Source organism: Staurois parvus, unplaced genomic scaffold (assembly GCF_062004578.1).
Source record: "Staurois parvus isolate SC_StPar_1 unplaced genomic scaffold, SC_StPar_1.0 ptg000173l, whole genome shotgun sequence".
In the NCBI taxonomy this organism is placed as follows: domain Eukaryota; kingdom Metazoa; phylum Chordata; class Amphibia; order Anura; family Ranidae; genus Staurois; species Staurois parvus.
In genome coordinates this window covers 276,723-294,160 of record NW_028317969.1, presented here as the reverse complement: position 1 = coordinate 294,160, position 17,438 = coordinate 276,723, and the positions used below count along the sequence as shown (strand labels likewise).

Genomic DNA, 17,438 nt, shown 5'->3' with positions numbered 1-17,438 from the left:
ATAAGGCTGTATATGTTTAATGTTTTTGGTAAATAAATTCCATGAATCCATTCACAATGTCATGCTCTTCCAGAGGTTTCTGTAAGATTATTGGGCAGTTTCTCTGCCTACAAGATATTATCACAGATGATTGGTTTACTTTTGCAGTTCTCAAAACTGAATTTGACTCAGCGGAGATCACATGCCTCTTCTTCACAGCAAAAATGTTATAACATGAACAGAGTTAAGAAAAAGACCTTCATCCTAACTTCTACAAACCTATGAATACAGAATCAACCCCTTCAGTGCTAAGTTTCAAGAAGTTCAGTGAATAGAAACAATATTTTTCTGATTGTTTGGAGTGGAATAGATCTGCACAAGAAGAAAGTGAAACTAAGTGTGAGGAGGAAGGGGCTGACAGTCTAACTAATTTGGCAAAACAAAATATATATATTTTGTTTAGCCAAATTAGTTAACAAACATGGATGTTTAAGCAAATCACATATGCTGGAAGGTTATTGTTTCAGATGAATAAATCTATTTAAATTGTTATTATTAAGGTAATGATTATTTTTCTCCTTCCTAAGTACAACAGAAAAGTTGTCCAAATATGAATGATTAACCTATTAAACTGGGGATAAAAAAACTAATATGAAAAGTTGTTATTCTAAAAATCTTCATCTACTTGTATATTAAAGTTATACCAGCAAGAATTAGTCTTTATGTAGAAAACTAGGATTTAAATCAAGCCTTACTGACTAGTGATTTAAATCGGGATTTAAATCAGTTTGATTTAAATCAAATCCACCCTGATTTTAAGCATCCTCTGCAACAACAAATTCAGTTTTGGATGAGATACCCCCAAAGGGTTAATGACGTGTAAGGGGATTCAGACCCTGCCGCTTTCCTCATTAGAACCCTGTGAGTGCAGCAGCTGATGAAGAATGGAAAGGTCACACTCATTCACAAACACTTTGCGCATGCACACAGACCAACAGCTATTACTTTAGAACAACAAAAAGGTAGGAATCTGCAACAAAAGTTTGTTAAAGCTGAACTCCATCTTTTGTTCCACTTTACATAGTTCATTTCAGCTAGCTTGGCCCAAACTAACCATGTCCCTCACTAACATCTGAGGCCGCTGTATAAACTGAATGAAGCGGAGGCTACATACCGCATACAACACGGTGTTCCGGCCCAAGCCGAGACCTTCTTGTCTCAGACCCCGAACACAACAGTCTGCCGGAGCGGCGTTCAACCATTCAGAGAAAGTCATGTAGTCTATCAATGAATACAAAGCTTCCTCTGATTAGACGAGTCAGAAAGGCGGGCTGATGATGTCACAACTTCTGACTCAATCAAAAGAAGCTTTGTATTCATCGATAGAATACATCGTTTTCTCTGAATGACAGTATGGACAACAACAGGTACTACAAATCTTCACTTACTTTTCACATAGACTGTGCTGCCGCTGGGAAGGACCACCACGTTGGAGGCTGGACTCGCAGGTCGGGGAGACTTGACAGTGGCCACACTTCCACTGGGGACCGGGGTCGATGTGGGAGTGGATGTTGTACTTGTGTAGGAATAACACACGACCACTACAGAGAGAACAGAGGCTGCTCATTAGTTGATGCCTAAATGCATATTTCCACTTCAAAAGGTTTTCAATAAAAAAGGCAAACAGTTAAACTGGCCGATAAAATACAAAAAAAAAATACAAAAGCTGTTTTACCTGCCAAAAGATTTGTATTTTTGTCCATCCAGTCTAGAGATTTAAAGGATAAGTTCACCTTTGGGAACATGTTACATATTCCACCCGTTCCCACCACTGCAGCTGGTCCGCCCAATTCCCCCCCACCCCCGTGACAGCCATACTGGCAGTAGTTACCCTTACCAGCTGTCACTTTTTGAAAATTGTGCAGACGTGCGGGGCTCCGCCCACACGGCGACATCATTCATTCACAAAGTTCAGTGAATGAATGAATTACAAGTCCCGGCTGTGTTAGTTCATTGAGTCTTCCTATCAGACTGTATTTGCCGGATGTACAGGCACACAGATACACTGACTGTTTGCAGGAGTCCTGCATTGCACCAGCAATCAGCAATGCTTTCAAGGTTTAAAAAAACAAAACAAAAAAAAAAAACGTAAATGCACATGTCTGTGCAGAGTGCGCTGTCACACTCTGAATGACAATTGCCTGGTCATGAAACACTGCACCCAAATGACATTTTTTTCACACAAATGGAGCTTTCTTTTTGTGGTATTTAACCGCCGCTGGGAGTTTTATTTTTTGCGCTATAAACAAAAAAAAGCAAAAATTTTGGAAAAAAAAAAAAAGTTTCTTTGTTTCTGTTATAAAATTTTGCAAACAAGTAATTTTTCTCCTTCAGTGTGCCTTGATGAGGCTGCACTGATATGCAACAATTATGGGCACTAATAGGTGGCACTGCTGGGCACTTATCAGGGCACTGATCATCATTGCCCTGATGATAGGTGCCGACCCCTCCTCTGACAATTGCTGGTTATCGGCAGTACTTTCCTCACGCTGTGACAGCGTTGCAGCCGTGGCATGTGTACAAACCTGAATGTTGCCTTCCCGGCTAAAGGGGGAGTGGTTGAGGGAGTGGCAAAAACACAACCCAAGCATTACTGCTCCCCCAACCGCACGTGGAAACGAGTCCTAAAGGCCTACAAAAATGTCAATAATAATAGTATACATTTATTATCTCATTCATAAAGTATTCAGACCCCTTCACTTTTTTCAATTTTGTTTTTTGGCAGCCTGATACTACAGCTGTTCGCATTCATTTTTTTTCCTCATCAATCTACACTTAGTACCCTATAATGACAAAGCGAAAACAGAATTTTAGAAATGTCAGCGAAATGTATTAAAAATAAAAAAACTGAAATATCACATTGGCAGAAGTACATACATACCCACACATCTATATATATCTCTATATCTATCTACATATCTATATACACACACACACATATACACACACACATACCTCAGTCCCAACTACAAACACTGCTGAACAATGTCACACATAAAAACATAATAATAATAATATCAAAGAATAAAAGAAGATACCACCTTCCTCACCTTCCTTGTTCCCAGTCTCAGCAGGATCTGGAAGTGAAGAGTTGTGCTGTCCAGCAGCATTGGCTATGGCGTTGGCAGTGGCCGTGAAAGCAGTCTGTGGAACCAGACGTGGCATCAACGGTACCAATCTCCGACCTTCGATGGACCATTCAGACGAACTGTTTGGACCAGACATGCTGGAAAATGCAGGACAAATAGCACAAAAATAATAGTGCGTACTACAAGCACACTTTACAGCACACCTTGCAGAAATAAGCAAGATCAGCTTAAAAAAAAAGCCCCCTCCCCCATATTATTTTACATCATGAATGTTAAAAAAAAAAAAAAAATTGCACTTCTCTTATTCTTGGCTTCCAACCGTGGCACTTAGGTGAATAGTCATCCTTCCAGCAAGATCCTGGGAAATGCCATGCATCACAAATTTAATGAGATATAGAGCAGTCAGCATTTTGCAGGATCTCGCAAGGAGGATGATGATGTGTACAGATCCTGGGAGTAAGGGTGCCTTCACATTGTCGTGCTGTGGTGTGGTTTGGCCTGCATGCTGCATCTTTGGTGTGCTTCCAGAAAGCGGATCAAAACATGCGCAATCTAATCTGTGGGAAAACCATGAGTACACTGCGGTGCAGCCAATATATAGTGTATCTATAGCTTTTTTTTTTTTTTACGTTAAATGCTAAAATGCTATAATCCCTGTCAGCTTTTTATTGTTGTAGGTGTACTGTTGTGGATTTTTCCTCACTTCGTCTGGTAAAACATTGTCCCCAGAACAAAAAGTCAGCTGCATAAGAGCTGGGAGAGAAGAAGAACCTAAGCTTCCCAGTGATTGGCTGTGCAGGAGGTTGGGATTTAGGATAAGTCTGATCATTGGAGGCAAGCAGGCTGAGTTCCCAGCACAGCTAGAGAACTGACCACAGTGTGCTGTCCTCCTTGGCGTGGTCAGTAGGAAAGCAGAGGGATTGGCTGAAACACTAGGGATTTCACACAAAGAGCAGCATCCTTTTTTATACAAGTACATGGTACAGCAGGGCACATCAGGAATATGAAATGTTAGATTTACATATTCTTTAACCACTTGCCTACCGGGCATTTTCATATTTCAGCGCTGTTGCATTTTGATTGACAATTGCGCGGTCATGCAAGAGTGTACCCATATGAAATTTTTATGATTTTCTCACAAATAGAGCTTTCTTTTGGTTGTATTTAATCGCCGCTGGGCACTTTACTTTTTGAACTATAAACAAAAAAAGTGCAAAAAATTTTGAAAAAAAAAAGTTTTTGTTTCTATTATAAAATTTTTCAAACAGGTAATTTTTCTCCTTCACTGATGTGCGTTGATGAGGCAGCACTGATGGACACTAATAGGCGGCACTGATAGGCAGCACGGTTAGAAAGCACTGATAGGTGACACTGATTGGCATCACTGCTGGGCACTGACAGGCATCACTGCTGGGCACTGACTGGCGCAACTGCTGGGTGGCACAGGTGGGCGGCACTGCTGGGCAGCAATCATCAGAGCACTGATCATCAGTGCCCTGATCATCAGTGCCGATCCCTGCTCTGACAACTGCTGGTTCTCGGCAGTACTTTCCTCACGCTCTGGCAGCATGAGGAAAGTGCAGCCGAGAACTGGCAATTGCATTTCCCGGTGATCAGCGTGTCATTGGACACGGCTGATCACGTGGTAAAAGGCTGCTGTGATTGGCCTTTTACCACATCACATGATCACCTGTGTCCGTAGGGGGCGCGCAGGAGAGCGCGTTCTGGGAGGACGTCATATGACGCCCTCCCAGAACTGGCCGGCCGCAGTGTAGCTGTCATTCGGCTATCTGCGGTTGGCAAGTAGTTAAAAACATCCAGAACAGATGCTTCCCCCCATACGGATGGGAAATTCCATTTGTACAGGGGATGATGGGAATTTAATATAAAGATATGATGCAGTTTACAGTAAAAAAAATAACTGAACAAAATTAGAGCAGAATATAAATCAAGAGAGCTTTTCTATTTGACCAAGTCTTACTTGTGAGCGATGGTGGTAAGGCGCTCATCGTTCACTGCTCTGCGCACCTCCGCGCGATGCCGCTCTGTAGAAATACTAACGAAAAATAGAAACTGTTATACACTTAGGTTGAAGAGGACCAGACAAACTAGAACATCTTAATCGTCTGCATGATCAGGCAAATCATATAAACAAAAATCAAATCTGTACTACAGCTGCATAAATATTCACTGACCTGGTAAAGTGATAATAAAGCTTTAACAAAAAAGCAAATATGTCATAATTACCTGCTCTGTGCAATGGTTTTGCACAGAGCAGACCTGATCCTCCTCTTCTCCGTTCCCCTTTCAACGCTCCTTGCTCCTCCTCTCCTCCGAGTGCCCCCATAGAAAGCAGCTTGCTCTGGGGGCACTCATGCGTGCGCTCTCACGAGTCGCCTCTGTGTGTGTAAGACACACAGAGCGGGCTTGGCCCCTCCCCCGCACCCTCTCTCACTGGCTGTGATTGACGGCAGCCAATGGCTCCCGCTGCTGTCTCCCGCTGCCATTGAAGAGGCAGAGACCTGGAAGACCAACAGCTCTTGTGCACAGCGCTGGATCAAGATCAGGCTCAGGTAAGTAAGCTGCATGCTGAAGTTTTTTTTACCTTCATGTACAGAATACATAAAGGTAAAAATCCTTCAACCTTTAGAACCACTTTAGTGCATAGAATACATTAAAGTTAAAAAAAAAAAAAAAAACACACAAACACAAAAACAAAGGCTTAAGGCTTTAGAACCACTGGATTTAAAAAAAACACTATTGAAAACAAATTGATCTAATTGAAAATGTTATAAATTCATGTTGATCAGGGGAGGGGAGGAAACAAGGAAAGATATATGCATATAATATACTTCAGCTTTAATACAGTCTATGGAAACTGACCACAGGACTTTTGAAAGTTCCCCCAGAAGGTCCTTCTTCTCTTTGCTGAGATCGCCCTGTGCTCGAAGGGCACTGATAACGCCTGCATACGCCTCCAGCTCTGACAAAACAAAAACATAAATCAAAGCTGTAGATCACACATCCATTAAAATGCTCAACTGTGCTCTCTTGCAGCATCCTGCGCCTACTCCCCGGACTGTGTCCTCACACTGCTAACATCCTTCCTGAACACCTCCCCCTCTCAGTCTCTGGTGCCTGAAAGCATTAGGCTGGCAGTACTATAAAGCAGGGCTTAAAAGTTCAAGTCCTGAGCTACTAGCCAGGACTTAAGAGTTACTCGCCACCAACATACACACACAGACATGTACATACACACACAGAAACATGTACACACACAGACATGTACATACACACAGACACATGTATACACACACAGGCACGTACAGTCACGCATACACACAGATACATGTACATACACAGAAATACACACGCAGACACATGTACATACATACACAGACACATACATACACACAAACACACACACATACATACATGTACAGTTGTGTTCAAAATAATAGCAGTGTGTTGAAAAAAGTGAATAAAGCTGAAAATCCTTCTAATAGCTTTTATTTCCATCCACACAAATGCATTGGGAACACTACACATTCTATTCCAAATCAAAACATGAAGAAAAATAGATCAAATTTGTGTTGTTCCTCTAAAAAAATTGAAGAAAAGTGAATATTAGACGGTTCAAAAAAATAGCAGTGTTTGTATTCTTCTTTACAAACTCAAACATTCACTATATAAACTGAAAAATGTTTGAAGATTTTGCTTTCCTTTGAATGACTTAATGAATATTTGGTTGTAGTCGCACTGTTTCTGAGAACTGCTGTACATCTGTGTTGCATGGAGTCACCCAACTTCTGGCCCCTGTGATCAGGTATTCCAGCCCAGGATGATTGGACTACATTCCACAGTTCTTCTCTATTTCTTGGTTTTGCCTCAGAAACTGCATTTTTGATGTCACCCCACAAGTTTTCTATTGGATTAAGATCCGGGGATTGGGCTGGCCACTCCATAACGTCAATCTTGTTGGTGTGGAACCAAGATGTTGCACGTTTACTGGTGTGTTTGGGGTCGTTGTCTTGGTGGAACACCCATTTCAAGGGCATTTTCTCTGCAGCATAAGGCAGCATGACCTCTTCAAATATTCTGATGTATTCAAACTGATCCATGATCCCTGGTATGCGATAAATAGGCCCAACACCGTAGTATGAGAAACATCCCCATATCATGATGCTTGCACCACCATGCTTCACTGTCTTCACAGTGTACTGTGGCTTGAATTCAGTGTTTGGGGGTCGTCTGACAAACTGTCTCCGGCCACTAGACCCAAAAAGAACAATCTTACTTTCATCAGTCCACAAAATGTTGCTCCATTTCTCTTTAGGCCAGTCAATGTGCTCTTTGGCAAATTGTAACCTCTTCAGCACATGTCTTTTTTTCAACAGTGGGACTTTGCGGGGGCTTCTTGCAGATAGCTTGGCTTCACATAGGCGTCTTCTAATTGTAACAGTCCTCACAGGGAACTTTACACCTTCTTTCATCTTCCTGGAGCTGATTGTTGGCTGAGTCCGCGCCATTTTGGCTATTCTTCTATCCATTCGAATGGTAGTTTTTCGTTTTCTTCCACATCTTTCAGGTTTTGGTTGCCATTTTAAAGCATTTGCGATCATTTTAGCTGAGCAGCCCATCATTTTCTGCACTTCTTTATATGTTTTCCCCTCCCCAATCAACTTTTTAATCAAGGTACGCTGTTCTTCTGAACAATGTCTGGAACGACCCATTTTCCTCAGAATTTCAGAGAGAAATGCACTGTAACCAGCATGTACAACATTTGCTGCCTTCCTTCCTTAAATAAGGGCAATAATTGCCACCTGTTTTTCAAAGAATGAATGACCTCACTAATAGAACTCCACACTGCTATTATTTTGAACATGCCCCTTTCAATGAGTGATTCAATGACACAGAATCAGCAGCATGCATGTCATGACTGTTGGGTCTGTTGGATTTCTATTACTCTACTACACCTCCTAGTAAATTATTTGCCATGTAGAAATATCATTTCTACCAAAAACAGTGATTGATCAGGTTAGTGGTGTCTAACTGCTATTATTTTGAACACAACTGTACATACACGCAGACACATGTACAATTGTACATGCATACACAGACACACAAACACCCCCCCCCCCATAAAAAGTTGCAGTACTTTGTAGTTCACTCACAGATCCAGGTACTGCACTCTAGGGGGAGGCAGAGAGCACAGCACACACTCATTGCTCTGCTTTCACTGCGCTCAGCTATTGAGCAGTCTGACGGCTGCCAGTGCCAATGACAGAACCAGCATGAGCTCTGAGCCTGCCCAGCCAAACGGCCCTGGGGGACACACTCGCCCCCACCATATTCTCCACTCGCCATTGGCGAGCAGGCAAGTGGAAATTTCAAGCCCTGCTATAAAGCATGGATTGTGTTTGGGTCACATTTATTTTTGACCAATCGCTAGAATATTCCACATGAGATCTATGACAGAGGTGTATTACAAAGAAAAAAAACAAAAAAAACAAAAAAAAAACAACAATACCACAGTTGGGCTTTAAGAACCCCATGCCCCTTAGAATACGTGCAATACTCACCTTTAATTCTGAGCTGTCATCTGCAGTACCTCTTTGCCACAAGATACCCTCAGTCTACCTCGTTGAATGACACCCAGTGTCACCTGGAAGTCTACTGAAAAACTAAGTATAAGGCATAATGGCCCCTCCCCCTGACCACAGCACTCTGCACTCACAGCATGTAGATGCCGAGCGCTGGATGTCATCTTGTTAGTACTACTCTCTGCATCAATCAGGACTGCTCACCACAGGGAAAAGCCGGAAGAAGACCAATCACATCATGTGTCCAGATGAAAGACATTAGAAAATGTTAAAAAAAAAAAAAAAAAAAAAAAAAAGGGAGGCATAAAGTACCACTGGGGCCTCAAGAGATGGCCACTGGAGGCGAAGGGCCCAGGGCCTAAAGTTGGTCCTTTTTTGAGACTTCTGTGATAACACCCCCCCACCCCCGCTGGTTCTCATACTCTTCTGCTGCTTCTGGGGGGCTAGGACCACAACAAACAGCATCAGGATGGTGACGGGAAAACACTGATAAACATGTCCTACCTGATGTCCTGTGTAGGGTGTAAATATGGAAGTACTCAGCTTTGAGCACTTCCAGGTTCAGATTTTTCAAAATCCCAGGTAGAAAGCTGGGTGCATGGCTGATTGAGCACAGCCATGTACTTGTTAGGCTAGAGCAGAGGGCAGGAGAGACATTAGGAGTCTAGCAGACTCCTGATGTCTCTATAAAGAGGACCTGTCATCCACCTAATGCTATCACATAGAAGGCTTGTTAGTCAGTGAGAGCCCGTTCTCCTTAGAGGCAGTGTCAGGAGAAAGTGAGAACCTGAAGGGAAGTGTGGTAGAAGTAGAAACTGCCCTCCTCCCTAAAAGGCAAAAGCTTTAGCAAAATATCAGCAGTCACATCACCAAATTAAAAAAAAATGTTTTTAATATATATATATATATATATATATATATATATATACACACATATACACATACATACACACATATATATATATATATGGCACTGCACATCGCCCCAAAGAGACCATACCAACAGTGAAGCATGGAGGTGGGAACATCATGGTGTAGGGCTGTTCTTCACCATACAGTACTGGCAAACTTCATGTAATTGAAGGAAGGATGAATGGAAAAATGTACCAAGACATTCTTGAAAAACATCTGCTGCCACTTACCACGATGATGAAGATGGAATGAGGGCGGACATTTCAGCAAGACAATGATCCCAAATACAAAGCCAAGGAAACTCTCAATTGGTTTCAAAGAAAGAAAAGAAAGCTATCAGAATGGCCCGGCCAATCACCTGACTTAAATCCAATAGAAAATTTATGGAAAGAACTAAAAATCCTTAGATTGAAGAACCTTCAAGATTTGAGAAAACTGTGTGGAAGAATGGGCCAAAAATCACACCTGAGCAATGCTTGTGACTAGTTTCTAATACTGGAGGTGTCTTGAAGCAGTTATTACCATAAAAGGATTTTGTACGAAATATTAAATAAATTTCAGTTAGCGTGTTCAATACTTTTTCCCTGTGTCATTCCATTTTATTACACATAACTTAATTTCTGAACGTATTTGTTTTGGTTTCTTTGTATGTATGGATTGCAAGGATTGTTGTTGACATGGGGTGAAAATTTCATGTCAATACCACCTTTAGAAATAGATTTACTACAAGAAAAAAGTGTGTGTTAGAAGCACTAAACTGATACGAGGCATGGAGGAGATCAGCTATGAGGAAAGATTAGAGGAACTGAATTTATTCTCTCTTGAGAAGAGGAGATTAAGGGGGGATATGATCTCCATGTATAATACACAAGGGGGGATATGATCTCCATGTATAATACACAAGGGGGGATATGATCTCCATGTATAATACACAAGGGGGGATATGATCTCCATGTATAATACACAAGGGGGGATATGATCTCCATGTATAATACACAAGGGGGATATGATCTCCATGTATAATACACAAGGGGGGATATGATCTCCATGTATAATACACAAGGGGGGGATATGATCTCCATGTATAATACACAAGGGGGGGATATGATCTCCATGTATAATACACAAGGGGGGATATGATCTCCATGTATAATACACAAGGGGGGGATATGATCTCCATGTATAATACACAAGGGGGGGATATGATCTCCATGTATAATACACAAGGGGGGGATATGATCTCCATGTATAATACACAAGGGGGGATATGATCTCCATGTATAATACACAAGGGGGGATATGATCTCCATGTATAATACACAAGGGGGGATATGATCTCCATGTATAATACACAAGGGGGATATGATCTCCATGTATAATACACAAGGGGGGATATGATCTGCATGTATAATACATACGGGGGGATATGATCTGCATGTATAATACATAAGGGGGGATATGATCTCCATGTATAATACATAAGGGGGGATATGATCTCCATGTATAATACATAAGGGGGGGATATGATCTCCATGTATAATACATAAGGGGGGATATGATCTCCATGTATAATACATAAGGGGGGATATGATCTCCATGTATAAATACATCAGTGGTTCATATAGTGAACTCGGTTTAGAGTTATTCACCATGAGGTCATCACAGAGGACAAGGGGGCACTCTTTACATCTGGAGGAAAAGAAATGTAGTCTCCAAACACGGAAAGGTTTCTTCACAGTGAGAGCTGTGAGAATGTGGAATAGACTCCCTCAAGAGCTGGTTCTGGCCAGCTCAGTGGATTGCTTCAAAAAAGTCCTGGATTCTTTCCTAGATACACAGAATATCGTATTTTTCACTCCATAAGATGCACCTAGGTTTTAGAGGCAGAAAACAAGAAAAAAATATTCTGAACCAATGGACTGCAGACACAGTACAGGAGATGACCAGAGACTGCAGACACAGTACAGGAGATGACCAGAGACTGCAGACACAGTACAGGAGATGACCAGAGACTGCAGACACAGTACAGGAGATGACCAGAGACTGCAGACACAGTACAGGAGATGACCAGAGACTGCAGACACAGTACAGGAGATGACCAGAGACTGCAGACAGTACAGGGATTTGACAGGTACCCGCTCCCACTTCCGCAGAGTTGTACTCCCTTTAGTGTGGGCACCCGGCTGACAGCCGGGTGTCCAGTGCGCATGCGCGAGAAGCATTGCCCTTTGTGATTGGTCCAATGCCTTCTGGGACCTGTCATGTGTCCCAGAAGACGCAGTACCATTCACAAAGTACAGCGCTTCTCGCGCATGCGCACTGGGCACCCAGCTGTCAAGCCAAGATCCTACACTAAAGAAGCCGGCGCGGGAAGACTGTGCAGCGCTGGACCGAGGAACAGGTAAAGTCACGCTGCAGAGCTGAGTGGCCGGCCCTGTATTCTGACACAGTGGCGGTGGAAATACTGGACCGGCAGCTCCATATTCGCTCCATAAGACGCACTGACATTTTCCCCCCCCTTTTTTGGGGGAAAAAAGTGAATCTTATGGAGCTAAAAATACGGTATAACTGGATACCAGGATGGATAAAAATCAATGATTTTTTTTTTTAAAAAATAAAAAAATCAGATTTTATTTAAATCAGATTTTTTTGGAATAAAATGCTTTTTGAGGAAAATATATTACCATCCAAAGGTTATTCCATCATGAAATAAAGATTAGTTTTTTAATTATGTAGAATAAGGCTGTATATGTTTAATTTTTTTGGTAAATAAATTCCATGAATCCATTCACAATGTCATGCTCTTCCAGAGGTTTCTGTAAGATTATTGGGCAGTTTCTCTGCCTACAAGATATTATCACAGATGCTCGGTTTACTTTTGCAGTTCTCAAAACTGAATTTGACTCAGCAGAGATCACATGCCTCTTCTTCACAGCAAAAATGTTATAACATGAACAGAGTTAAGAAAAAGACCTTCATCCTAACTTCTACAAACCTATGAATACAGAATCAACCCCTTCACTGCTAAGTTTCAAGAAGTTCAGTGAATAGAATAGAAACAATATTTTTCTGATTGTTTGGAGTGGAATAGATCTGCACAAGAAAAAAGTGAAACTAAGTGTGAGGAGGAAGGGGCTGACAGACTAAGTTTCTTAAAATATATATATTTTGTTTAGCCAAATTAGTTACAAAAATGGATGTTTAAGCAAATCACATATGCTGGAATGTTATTGTTTCAGTTGAATAAATCTATTTAAATTGTTATTATTAAGGTAATGATTATTTTTCTCCTTCCTAAATACAACAGAAAAGTTGTCCAAATATGAATGATTAACCTATTAAACTGGGGATAAAAAAACTAATATGAAAAGTTATTCTAAAAATCTTCATCTACTTGTATATTAAAGTTATACCAGCAAGAATTAGTCTTTATGTAGAAAACTAGGATTTAAATCAAGCCTTACTGACTAGTGATTTAAATCAAATCCACCGTGCTGGATACTAACATTTATAGGTAAAGTTGATCCAGGGGATATCCGACTGCCTCTCGGGGGATCAGGAAGGATTTTTTTTTCCTGCAGGAGCAAAGGGGATCACGCTTTGCTGGGGTTTTTTTGCCTTCCTCTGGATCAACTGTGGGTATAGGATTATAACTTGTTTTTTTTTATGGTTGAACTGGATGGACTTTTGTCTTTTTTCAGCCAGACTAACTATGTAACTATTTACTACTTAAAAAAAAAAAAGCAATGATCACTGAATTGAATGGGGCTTGAAATCGATGCATTATATGTGTTTATGGTAGGCGTGCCTTATACTTTAATAACCAATCTCTTTATATCCTTTGTGTACTGGTAATAATGAAGTCTCCATTCCCTGACTTCTATCTCCAGGAGCAGCGATGACTCCTGCACTAAAAGCTGAACTAAAGCTGGAGAGTCCAAAATCAGACTCCCTTCTGCATAGAAACCAATCAGCTTCTAACCTCAGCTTGTTCAATGAAGCTTTGGCAATGAAACCTGGAAGCTGATTGGTTTCTATGCAGAAGGGAGTCTGATTTTGGACTCTCCAGCTTTAGTAAATAAACCCCTTGGGGTCCTATTTACATCAGAGTGAGCAAGAAAATGCTTCAATAAAACAGCCATTGCATCTGCATTTTAGATTTTATTTAAAGTGAACCTTCTCAACCCTACTCCTAAACTGCATTTAGACCAACCAATAAGCTTCTAATAGCAGCACGCTTCTTTATTTGCTTGGTCCTTTCCCAAAGGCCCTTCCCTTCTTGGCTTCGCATCCTACACCGCCATTTTTAAGCGTGACATCACAGGTGGCCGGCTTCTATTTCTTTCTGTGCTCAACCCAATGATAACATTGTGCTAAAATTTGGCATATGCTCCATATAAGATCTGGTGTGGCTTGCAGCATAGGAAGAATCAGATGAAAGCACCAGTGACGTAGCCTTCCCAGGGTGCACCTGTGAGGTGAGGAGCTACATCAACTGTGTGAAACCATCGGATAGAAGGAGAGAACGGTCATGTGGCAGGTTTCCTTCTCCACCATTTTTCCCCATTCATTAGAGAGAATGGGGCTTTACAGCACTGTCTATCAACCAGGGTGCGGCCTGGGTTCCCCTGGATTGCTGCGAGCACGGGACCCAGTGTGCCCTGGATCTGTGATAGGAGTTGCAAAGTGAAACAAAAAACAAGAAGCGCACCAACCTTGCACATTACCTCAGTAACCAAATTTATTAATTGAAGAATGGTACTCACAAACAACGAATAAATTAGGCATGTAGTCCTCAAAGGGACTTCAGAGATAAGGAGCCAGCGTGAATCCCATCATGGGGGTAGACACTCAGTACAGCTGACGCGTTTCAAAGGCCATGCCCTCTTCATCAGAGCTCTGATGTACTACATACCTGATTTTATTCTCTGTTTGTGAGTACCATTCTTCAATTAATAAATTTGGTTACTGAGGTAATGTGCAAGGTTGGTGCGCTTCTCGTTTTTTGTTTCACTTTGGAGTATCAGTCGGGCTTCCCCAACCTTGTTTGGAGCTGTACAACCTTTAAATACACTGGTGATTGCTTTTTTCTGGTTTTGGTTCCATCTACTCGCCATCAGTCTGGGTCCTAGAGCGCAGGAGAAATCGCATCTGATCTGTGATAGGAGTTGCCATGGGGCGGGCAGGCTGGCTACTGGCACAACAACCAATGACACTCTACAGTCAGGGCACATGACGTCATTCGGTACTACATGCATAGCAGCTGGCTCACTCGCATACCTCTGACCCAGGAATTATTAATTTATTACAGGTACTTATATAGCGCCATCAATTCCCGCAGCGCTTTACATACACTGGGGCAAAAAAGTATTTAGTCAGCCACCAATTGTGCAAGTTCTCCCACTTAAAAAGATGAGAGAGGCCTGTAATTGGCATCATAGGTAGACCTCAACTATGACAGACAAAATGAGAAAAAAAAATCCAGACAGACAATCACATTGGCTGATTTGGAAGAATTTATTTGCAAATTATAGTAGAAAATAAGTATTTGGTCACCTACAAACAAGCAAGATTTCTGGCTCTCACAGACCTGCACCTTCTTCTTTAAGAGGCTCCTCTGTCCTGCACTCATTACCTGTATCAATGGCACCTGTTTGAACTTGTTATCAGTATAAAAGACACCTGTCCACAACCTCAAACAGTCACACTCCAAACTCCACTATGGTGAAGACCAAAGAGCTGTCGAAGGACACCAGAAACACAATTGTAGACCTGCACCAGGCTGGGAAGACAATCTGCAATAGGCAAGCAGCTTGGTGTGAACAAATCAACTGTGGGAGCAATAATTAGAAAATGGAAGAGATATAAGACCACTGATAATCTCCCTCGATCTGGGGCTCCACGCAAGATCCACGCACCTCGTGGGGTCAAAATGATCACAAGAACGGTGAGCAAAAATCCCAGGACCACACGGGGGGACATAGTGAATGACCTGCAGAGAGCTGGGACCAACGTAACAAAGGCTACCATCAGTAACACACTAAGCCGCCAGGGACTCAGATCCTGCAGTGCCAGATATGTCCCCCTGCTTAAGCCAGTACATGTCCGGGCCCGTCTGAAGTTTGCTAGAGAGCATTTGGATGATCCAGAAGAGGATTGGGAGAATGTCATATGGTCAGATGAAACCAAAATAGAACTGTTTGGTAGAAACACAATTCGTCGTGTTTGGAGGAGAGAGAATGCTGAGTTGCATCCAAAGAACACCATACCTACTGTGAAGCATGGGGGTGGCAACATCATGCTTTGGGGCGGTTTCTCCACAAAGGGACCAGGACGACTGATCCATGTACAGGACAGAATGAATGGGGCCATGTATCGTGAGATTTTGAGTGCAAACCTCTTTCCATCAGCAAGGGCATTGAAGATGAAACGTGGCTGGGTCTTCCAACATGACAATGATCCCAAACATACCGCCCGGGCAACGAAGGAGTGGCTTCGTAAGAAGCATTTCAAGGTCCTGGAGTGGCCTAGCCAGTCTCCAGATCTCAACCCCATAGAAAACCTTTGGAGGGAGTTGAAAGTCCATGTTGCCCAGCAACAGCCCCAAAACATCACTGCTGTAGAGGAGATTTGCATGGAGGAATGGGCCAACATACCAGCAACAGTGTGTGCCAACCTTGTGAAGACTTACAGGAAACGTTTGACCTCTGTCATTGCCAACAAAGGATATATAACAAAGTATTGAGATGAACTTTTGATATTGACCAAATACTTATTTTCCACCATAATTTGCAAATAAATTCTTTCCAAATCGGCTAATGTGATTGTCTGGATTTTTTTTCTCATTTTGTCTGTCATAGTTGAGGTCTACCTATGCTGCCAATTACAGGCCTCTCTCATCTTTTTAAGTGGGAGAACTTGCACAATTGGTGGCTGACTAAATACTTTTTTGCCCCACTGTATATATTGTACATTCACATCAGTCCCTAACCCTCAAGGGGCGTACAATCTATAAGGTCCCTAACTTACATTCATACATACACATACTAGGGCCAATTTAGACAGGAGCCAATTAACCTCCCAGCATGTCTTTGGAGTGTGGGAGGAAACCAGAGTATCCGGAGGAAACCCACGCAGGCACAGGGAGAACATGCAAACTCCAGGCAGGTGGTGTTGTGGCTGGGATTCAAACCAATGACCCTGGAACTGCCAGGCGGAAGTGCTAACCATTTAGCCACTGTGCTGCCCACTGTAATGACATTAACCTCCCTGGCGGTTTTCCCGAGTGTAGATCGGGGTAAAATTTTTATACCACAAGCGGTAACCCCGAGCTACACTCGGGCTTACCATGCGGCGCTGCTCTGGGGGTCCCTGCAGCACTTACCTTGTCCTTTGTTCCCACGATGTGTCCCCTGCAGCGTCCCCGGCCATCTCCTCTGGCCGATGCCGGCATCCGGCTTCTGTGTTCCGGTCCCCGTGACGTCGGGACGTACGGGCGCCGGCGGGAAATTTAAAAAATTTAAAAAATGTCTTTTTTTTTTTCAATTTTAAATAGTAAAACATTGCCGTTTCATCCCATTTCACATACATTTTGTCCCGAGTGCTTTGTCCTGTGCCCTGCCTGCATTTTGTCTGTTCTTTCTGCCTGGAAACTTAGAAAAGTCCATGGCGTCCAAAAAGCGTCCCATTACCTCAAAAGCGGTTTTAGACCGGCTAAAGAACAGCGATAGTAAATCAGAACCACTTGCAGAATTGAGTGATGATTTGTGGGGAAATTTTCCTAAAAATTACAGCC

At 42.3% G+C, this 17,438-nt stretch overlaps 1 protein-coding gene across 7 annotated transcripts in view; it reads right to left on the bottom strand.

The window, feature by feature from the left end:
* EMSY (EMSY transcriptional repressor, BRCA2 interacting) overlaps positions 1-17,438 on the bottom strand; it is an 84,387-nt gene that overhangs the window by 63,535 nt on the left and 3,414 nt on the right. For 5 of the 7 annotated variants that reach the window (XM_089676737.1, XM_089676742.1, XM_089676741.1 and 2 more), the window contains exons 2-5: positions 6,012-6,111; positions 5,110-5,184; positions 3,081-3,265; positions 1,428-1,580 (exon numbers count right to left, since the gene is read on the bottom strand). In XM_089676737.1, coding sequence (XP_089532863.1) covers positions 1,428-1,580; positions 3,081-3,265; positions 5,110-5,184; positions 6,012-6,111 — 513 coding nt within the window. The remainder of the gene's footprint in view (positions 1-1,427; positions 1,581-3,080; positions 3,266-5,109; positions 5,185-6,011; positions 6,112-17,438) is intronic. The other 2 variants (XM_089676738.1, XM_089676740.1) reach the window with 1 other exon arrangement.